At 41.9% G+C, this 9,138-nt stretch overlaps 1 protein-coding gene across 1 annotated transcript; it reads left to right on the top strand.

Annotated features, from left to right (window-relative positions):
- Positions 1–5,811: 5,811 nt before the first annotated feature.
- On the top strand, positions 5,812–7,428 carry LOC129890509 (uncharacterized). The gene is made up of 4 exons (XM_055966049.1): positions 5,812–5,988; positions 6,325–6,650; positions 6,765–6,897; positions 7,225–7,428. The coding sequence occupies exons 1-4, from the start codon at positions 5,812–5,814 to the stop codon at positions 7,426–7,428; spliced, it is 840 nt and encodes a 279-aa protein (XP_055822024.1).
- Positions 7,429–9,138: the final 1,710 nt, after the last annotated feature.

The raw sequence follows: 9,138 nt of genomic DNA, 5'->3' as shown, positions 1-9,138 counted from the left end.
GTCATAAGAATCCGGAAGGAATTGGAGGCCAAGTAATGAGTCGTAGGACTCGATTTACCTACATAAGATACTAATTTAGAAGTCTTATACACTTGAGTTGCTTAAGGACATACCAAGCTTACGTAGCATGGATTATATAGGCTCCTAAAATAAGATGAGATTACGAATCCACGAGGAAGGGAAAAGACGACACGTGAAAGCCAATGGAGGAGAGACACATGGCAGAACCTCAAGCAATCAGGTGACCCACCTACTTGGGAGGTGGGGCCCATAAGGACACGTGGCAGCCTAGGGGTAAGGCATGGATCCGTGGCCCAATAGGGGCTGGACACGTGTCACCATATGGGGATGACAAGTGTCACCTCCTAGGACCACATATATACATGTATATGTGTCTTATACTTCAGTTCTGATCCATTAAACTTCAGCAAAAACTCAAGAACAAAACCCCAGTTTAGAGAGAAACTAGCGACGGCTAGGAGGAGCAAAAAGAGGTAAGTCCCGATTTCGTTCCGTAAATTAATTATCTAGCATATACCACGATGATATGGAGGTGTTATAAGTATAAAATCACGGCTTGGTGCATCCAAAAGGGATAACAACCAGTCCACACAGTTTCAGCACGCTAAGAAGGGTTCCGAGGCGCGATTTTGGCTAGTTTGGCCAATTTCGGGTAAGGTAAGGTTTCTCCTTTAAATTTGGACTTTATGGGGGTTTTATGGAGTGTATATGTACCTTTTATACTGATGGAATTATGGAAAAATCGTGGGGATGCTTAGCGAAAGAAACAATCTAAATTGAAGTCGCTGTAGTTAAATTGTAGTCGAAGTGAGGCGTGGTGTGTTTGGAGGCTGCTGCTGGTTGGGTGGTGTGTGTTGCAGGGTCTAAATGTGTTGTAAATTAAGTGTGGAAGTTTCTGGTTGCATCCACATGATTCCACGCTTCGTACGATTAAAGGTTTCGCAAAATAGAAACTAGAAACCCTATTTTGGATATCGTAATTTCGAGCGAGTCGTTCGGAGGTTGTAATGTATAATGTTGCGAATTTTTATATATATAAGAGCTGATGGTTATGTTGTTGGTTGTCTGTATATATTAGGTACGTGATTGGGAATTCGGATAGGGCACATTATAGGGAAGGCGCTGTCCGATTTTCGTTAACGCCTTAACTAGTTAAGGAACTAGTCGCGAAAGCGAGCGAGGAAATGGGGTTTATCAATACTCTTAAGTAATGTAAGATGCTGAAAGGTCTAAAGAGTTTGATGTTCATATTGATTTCATGTTACCTAGGTTCATGGGACGACAAGGCGATAGGGACAAAGACTAACCCATAACAGGTATGTGAAGCTTTATTTTGGCATGTTTTTGGAATAAGTATGTAAACCTTATCCCTTCTCTTGGCATATTTTTGGCATAAGTAGGTAAAGCTACTCTTCTTTATTTTGGCATTTCTTAGATATAAGTTATGAATGGTTTGTATATGGAACTTGGGGATAGTTCCATTCGTAAAGCTCCAAGTACAGTCCATAATTCTTATCCACTTCGTAATGATAGAATTCCTGTAATAGTTGAGCTATTGCCTTTTTAAGGTTTCTATATGATAAAAGGTAATATATGTAGAGCCTATTGACTTGTGTTCACTTCTAAATGCTAAGGCTCTTAAGGTAGCTAAGCTATTACCCTCAAGCCTTCTATACAGGAAATAGTAACCAGATGGATGGGAAGCATGAATTATAACTCCTATTCATTTCTTAATATTGAAGTTCTTGAAGTAGTTGAACTGCTACCCTCGAGTCCCTATATGATGAATACTAATTTAATGTGTGAGATCCCATTTCTAAGAACTCTATAATGACAAGTGTCTCTGATTGCATAAGCCGTTTGGTATTACCTTAATAAAAGCCTAGGACTCTTGAGACTCCGTCGATGTGGCCCCTAATAGAAGTTAGAGGATACGTGAGATGATGATAGTTTTGATCCTCAAATGATAATCCATGACGATTGTTATACCAAATCTCTGAGGATGAATTAATTGCATATAGTTCCTCATTACTTTACTCGTGCAGGCTGTTAATACGTCACTAACCGCATCCTATGAAGGTACGGGCAAGATAAACTCAGCGCATCCCATAAAGGGCCAGGCATGATAAATCTACTGCATCCCATGAAAGGCCGGGCATGATAAACTCACCACGTCCCATGAAGGGTCGGGCATGATAAACTCACTGCGTCCCATAAAGGGCTGGGCATGATAAACTCACCGCATCCCATGAAGGGCCGGGCATGATAAATTCACCGAGTCCCATGAAGGGCCAGGCATGATAAATTTACCGCGTCCTATGAAGGGTCGGGCATGATAAATTCACCGCATTCTATGAAGGGTCGGGCATGATAAATTCACCGCATCCTATGAAGGGCCGGGCATGATATATGATGAAATGATCATTCACCGCATCCCATGAAGGGCCGAGCATGATTATGATGAAACGATTATGATATCGAGTTCACTAGAGGGCCGGGTATAGGGTATGATAAAGTATATGACCGCATGTCCTAAGTTACAGGTACAATAATCTGTTAAATGTTATACATGTTTTCTGTATCCCCATTGTTGCCTTTTCAGTTATGATATGTTATGCTTTATATACTCAGTACATATGTCGTACTGACCCCCTGTTCTCCGGGGGGCTGCGTTTCATGCCCGCAGGTACAGATATTCATTTTGGAGATCGGTCAGCTTAGGAGTTCCTCTCAGCTATGTCGGAAGTGCTTCATTGTCCTAGAGCCTAATTTTTGATACTGATCATTTAATATACATATTTATTTATTCAGGGGTATAGCGGGGGCCTTGTCCCGCCATATGATGCAGTTATTACTCTTAGAGATCTGTAGACATGTGTATGTGGGTTATTTGTAAGTTTGTTTCAGTTGCGCTTATAAGATGTATGGCAAATGTTTTCGTGGTATGGCAGCCGTGTTGGCTCGCATGCCCTTTCCTGTTATGATACAGGTGAATGAGGCTATAGGTTTATGAAACTTTTTTTGACCCATTGGTGTTTGTGTATGGTACCACATCACACACTGTTCCACTTAAGGGTAGTTGATAGATATGCATAACGGGGTCCGGGTTGGACCCTAGTCGCGGCCTACGGGGTTGGGTGGTGACAGCTTTTCTTAGCCTCTTCCTGCCTTCAGAAATGAGATAATCCAAGGTAGATAAATTCTTGCAGTTGAAGCAGAACGGCATGAGTGTTCGAGACTATAGCCTCGAGTTTGACTCATTGGCAAGACATGCCCCTACAGTTGTAGCTGATATGGCAGATAGGGTGCATCGATACATTATTGTCTTGGATCTTTATTTGGTTGATAGTTGTATGGCCGTGGCTTCTCAGCCAGGCACGGATATTGCCCTGGTACAAGCATACGCCCAAGGGGTAGAAGAGCGACATAGAAGGCGTCAGCCTGACAGAGGGTTTGATAGAAGTCTGCCTAAGAGGGCTAAGTCAGCTGGTTATCCAAGGGAATTTTGCAGCGGGCGGTTCCATCAGTTTGGTAGGTATCCCTCCCATCCAGCTCGAAGTGTACCTCCACAGTTTACAGGTGGACGAGTTGAAAGCGCTAGATATTTAGGGGATGGACAAGGCTCTAGAGCTTCAGGTATACAGGTGAACCAAAGTTCTCAACATCAAGACCACCGATACCCCAGTGTCTCGTTATAATAAGCCTTATTTTGGGGAATGTCGTTGGACTATCGGTGGATGTTTTTCTTGTGGCCGTCAGGGCCATATTGCGAGGGAATGCCCACTTAAAAGTACTCCAGGTGGTATGGATCAGCCAACAGGGTCAGTTGCAGGTTCTTCTTCTTCTGTGGCTATGCGCCCGATGGGGCGGGGAATACAGATATCAGTAGGCCATGGTAGAGGCCGTGGTGGAGCTTCTAGTTTTGGCGGTCCTTCTAACCATATATATGCGTTAGCCAGTAGGCAGGACCAGGAAGCATCGCCGAATGTGGTCATATGTACTTTATCAATCTGTTCTCAGAACATATATGCGTTGATGGATCTAGGCTCTACTTTATCATATATATCCTCTTTTGTTGCTAGTAGAATTGGAATTAAGCCTGAGTTAATAGAATCGTTTGAGGTTGCTACACTAGTAGGGGAATCTATTATGGTAAAGCAGACATATAGACATTGCCTGATAAATGTGTATGGTCATCGTACCTTGGCTGATTTGATAGAGTTAGATATGGTGGAGTTTGATGTCATTATGGGTATGGATTGGCTAGCTTCTTGTCATGCCAACGTAGACTGTAAACATAAAATGGTTCGATTTCAATTCCTAGACAGACCAATTGTCGAGCGGTTAGGAAACACAGGATCAACAAAGGGTAGGTTTATTTCATACCTTAAGGCAAGGAAAATAATCAGCAAGGGGTACATTTACCATTTGGTCCGCATACACAATCTGGAAGTAGAGGTGCCAACTCTTCAGTCGGTGCCTGTGGTTAATGAATATCCAGATGTGTTTCTTGATGAACTGCCAGGCCTCCCTCCAGAATGGGAGATAGAGTTCACTGTGGACGTGCCACCAGATACTCAGCCTATCTCTATCCCCCAATATAGAATAACACCCGCAGAGTTAAAAGAGCTAAAGGAGTAGTTGAGGGACCTACTGGAGAAAGGGTTTATTAGGCCCAGCACATCACCATAGAGAGCACCAGTGCTGTTTGTGAAAGAGAAAGACGGATCGCTGCGAATGTGTATTGACTACAAGTAGCTGAATAAGGTGACAATTAAGAACCGATATCCCCTCTCCAGGATTGATGATTTGTTTGACTAGTTGAAGGGTGCCCAATGTTTTTCAAAGATAGACCTGCGGTCAGGCTATCATCAGGTGTGCGTAAGAGAGGCAAATATACCAAAGATCGCATTCAGGACCCGATATGGGCATTATGAGTTTAAAGTGTTGTCTTTTGGACTGACAAATGCTCCAGCGGTATTTATGGACCTAATGAACCGAGTTTTCAAACCATTTTTAGATTTGTTTATAATCGTATTTATTGATGATATTGTGGTCTATTCAGGATCAGAAAAGGAACACGCAGATCATTTGCGGGTGGTACTAGGGGTACTTCAACACCAGAAATTGTACGCTAAGTTTTCTAAATGCGAATTTTGGTTAACTTCAGTGGCTTTTTTGGGACATATTATTGGGACTGATGGTATTTGCATAGATACGCAGAGAATTGAGGCCGTAAAGGCTTGGCCAAGACCCACAACCCCTACGGAGGTACGTAGCTTCTTAGGGTTAGCAGGGTACTATAGAAGATTCGTAGAAAGGTTTGCTTCCATTTTAGCGCCTTTAACAAAACTGACTCAAAAAGCAGCTAAATTCCAATGGACTGATATCTGTGAACGAAGCTTCTAGCTGTTAAAAGAAAAATTGACTATAACTCTTATTCTAACTCTCCCTAATGGACCAAATGGCTACATTATTTATTATGACGCCTCTGGTGTTGGGCTGGGATGTGTTCTAATGTAGAAGGGTAGAGTTATAGCCTATGCCTCCCGACAACTTAGGAAGCACGAAAAGAATTACCCAAACCATGATTTGGAATTAACAGCAGTGATCCATGCCTTAAAAATATGGAGACACTACCTGTTTGGTGTACATGTTAATATCTATACGGACCACAAAAGCCTCCAATATATTTTTAAGAAGAAAGAGCTAAACCTACGGCAGAGAAGGTGGCTGGAGTTATTAAAGGATTATGATGTCGACATTTTATACCACCCAGGGAAGGCAAATATGGTGGCGGATGTGCTCAACCATAAATCAATGGGTAGCTTGGTAGAGGTACAACCGGAACGGAAGGAGATGATCCGTGAGATCTTCCAGCTTGCTAGACTTAGAGTCCGCTTAGCTGATTCGGGCGATGACGGGGTTTCTATTCGGGGAATTGCTGAATCCTCGATCATGGAGGAAGTAAAATGATGTCAATACCAAGACCTGTTATAACACAGTATAGGGATGAAACTCTTCAAAAGGAAAAAGACTCCATTTGAAATCAAGGCTAGTGAGATATTACGATATCAAGGCAGAGTCTGTGTATCAAAAGTTGCAGATTTGCGGCAGCAAGTACTGGGAGAGGCACATCATGCCCATTATTCTATTCATCCGGGATCAACAAAGATGTATCATGACTTCAAATGTTTATATTGGTGGGATGGTATGAAAAGGGATATAGTAGAGTTCGTAGCCCAATGCCTAAATTGTCAGCAAGTTAAAGTTGAACATAAAAAACCGGGTGGGCTACTACAGGAGATAGAGATTCCAACCTGGAAATGGGAAGTGATTAACATGGATTTTATTACTGGCTTACCTCATACTCCCCGTACGAAGGATTTTATATGGGTTATTATGGATAGGCTGACAAAATCAGCCCACTTCCTCCCAGTCAGGACCACATATTCAACCGAGAACTATGCGAAGTTGTACGTCAAGGAAATAGTACAACTTTATGGAGTTCCCACATCTATTATTTCAGATAGGGGAGCCCAGTTCATAGCCCACTTTTGGCGGTCATTACAGGAAGTCTTGGGAACACAAGTAAGCCTTAGCACAGCGTTTCATCCCCAAACTGATGGGTAGGCCAAACACACTATTCAAACATTAGAGGATATGTTACGAGCCTATATAATTGACTTTAAAGGCAGCTAGGATGATCATATACCACTTATTGAGTTTGCCTATAATAACAGTTATCACTCCAACATCCAGATGGCGCCATATGAAGCTTTATACGATAGAAAGTGCAGGTCACCTATCGGTTGGTTCGATGTTGGCGAAATACAACTAATGGGTCCCGACATAGTCCAACAGGCAGTGGAAAAGGTAAAGCTTATTCGGGAAAGATTATTAACTTCCCAAAGTCGACAGAAGTCATACGCATATAGTCGACATCAACCATTGGAGTTTCAAGTAGGTGAATAGGTGTTTTTGAATGTATCTCCCATGAAAAGAGTAATGAGGTTCAGCAAGAAAGGGAAGTTGAGTCCGAGATACCTTGTCCCTTACTTGATTCATCACCGAATAGGCAAGGTTGCCTATGCGTTAGACTTGCCAGCAGATCTAGAAGCAGTACATCCAGTCTTTCATGTATCAATGCTTCGTAAGTGTGTTGGTGACCCATCTTGAGTACATCCTATCAATGACATCCAGGTCACGAAAGAATTGGCCTATGAAGAACAGCCGATTGCCATCTTGGATCAAAAGATTAGAAGATTTCGAACTAAGAACGTGGCTTCAGTTAAGGTGCTGTGGCAAAATAGAAATCAGGAGAAAATGACCTGGGAAGACGAAGAGGACATGAGACATAGGTATCCGTACCTGTTTCCGATATCTACAGGTAACCCCGATTCTTAAGAACTTGTATGTTAGTCATATAGATAGAAATGTATGTGATATCATAAAATAAAGGAACCTTTCTATAATCTATATAAAGTCTTAAGGGAAGTTGTATTTAGCATTCGGGGATAAATGTTCTAAAGGGGGGGAGGATGTTACACCACACATTTTTGAACTCGGAAGGTTCCTGAAGTTACTTAGAAGCTATTATGTGAGCCACCTAAGTTACGATTCTATTGAACAACTCTAAAAAGGGAGAATGTGACACCCCACAGTAGGGAAGGTTGGAAATAGGGTCAAGAGAAGTCGGAAGGGTTGGAAGCCAAGTGATGAGTCGTAGGACTCAATTTACCGACGTACGCCCTTAAATTAGAAGTTTTACATACCTAAGCTATTTGAGTGCATACCAACCTTGCGTAGCACAGATGACATAGGCTCTCAAAATAAGACGAGATTATGAAACCACGAAGAAGAGAAAAAAAATGACGCGTGGCAGCCAATGAGAAGGTGACACATGGAAGCACCTCAAGCAAGAAGGTGACCCACCTGCTTGGGGGAGGTGGGCCCAACTGCCACGTTGCAGCCTCTCCTTCAACGCATAGATGCGGTGGCCCAATAAGGGCTGGACACGTGTCACCTCTAGGGGATGGCACGTTTCACTCCCTAGGACCACATATATATGTGTATGTACAGCATACACTTCAGATTTTTCCTCAAAAATTCAGCCAAAACAAGAAATTTCAAACCCTAAAGTTGAGAGAAAAACATGAAGGCTTATGAGAAAAAATAAGGTAAGTCCCGAATTCATTCCGTAACTTAATTACCTAGAATATATCATAATGATATGGAAGTATTATTAGTATAAAATTAGAGTTTGTTGCAGCAAAAATCGGTCAGCAAGCTGCCACGGCGTTACATCGCGCTAAAAAAAGTTTCGAAGCATAATTTTGGCCAGTTCTAGCCAATTACGGGAAAGGTAAGGTCTTCCCCTCTAATTTGAAGTTTATGATGTTATTATAGGGTGTATTACACACCTTGTGGGCTTCTGGAAGTTGGGAAAAAGTCGTGAAAAGTTCGACATTCTAAATAAACGAAATTGGAATCACTATAGTTGAATTGTAATTCAATAATGCGTTGTGCTTGTGGTGTGTGACTGATGGTCGTGTGGTGATGTATTGTGATTATGGAATATGAGTTAATAAGGGCATGGGATCTGCTGTTTTCAGCCACACAACCCTCTACTTTGCACAATTAATGAATTCACGAAAGGAAGGATAAAAACCCTAGTTTTGGTATCGTAGTTTCGAATGAGTTGTTTGGGGTTTATATTGTGTAATGTTGCTATAAAATACATATATATGAGATTATGGTTATGTTTTTGGTTGGATTTAGGTGTTAAGGACATGATTGGAAATTCGGATAGGGAACATTATAGGGGAGGTCCTGTCCGATTTCCGTTAACGCCTTAACTAGTTAAGGAACTAGTCGAGAAGACGAGTGAAGGGATGAATGCTATGAATACTCGTGGGTAGTCTAAGTTGCTGAAAAGTCTAAGGTTATTAATACTTGCATTACTTCCATGTTAAATAGGCTTTGAGGATAACGACATGAACACGATTAAGGGGAGTCCATAAGAGGTATGTGAAGCCTATCCCTTCTCTTCTTTTGGCATGTCATAGAGGTAAGTAAATAGTGATATAATCTCTAAAGTGATTCCACCCCTGAATG

The sequence above is a fragment of the Solanum dulcamara genome, chromosome 5 (assembly GCF_947179165.1).
Source record: "Solanum dulcamara chromosome 5, daSolDulc1.2, whole genome shotgun sequence".
In the NCBI taxonomy this organism is placed as follows: Eukaryota; Viridiplantae; Streptophyta; class Magnoliopsida; order Solanales; family Solanaceae; genus Solanum; species Solanum dulcamara.
This window is presented reverse-complemented; position numbering and strand designations above follow the sequence as displayed.

Coding starts and splice junctions, on each gene's coding strand:
- LOC129890509 (XM_055966049.1), top strand. CDS start 5,812: ATGGTGGCGGATGTGCTCAACCATAAATCAATGGGTAGCTTGGTAGAG. Junction 6,651..6,764: donor TTTCATCCCCAAACTGATGG/GTAGGCCAAACA, acceptor CTATAATAACAG/TTATCACTCCAACATCCAGA. Junction 6,898..7,224: donor TCCAACAGGCAGTGGAAAAG/GTAAAGCTTATT, acceptor AATGACATCCAG/GTCACGAAAGAATTGGCCTA.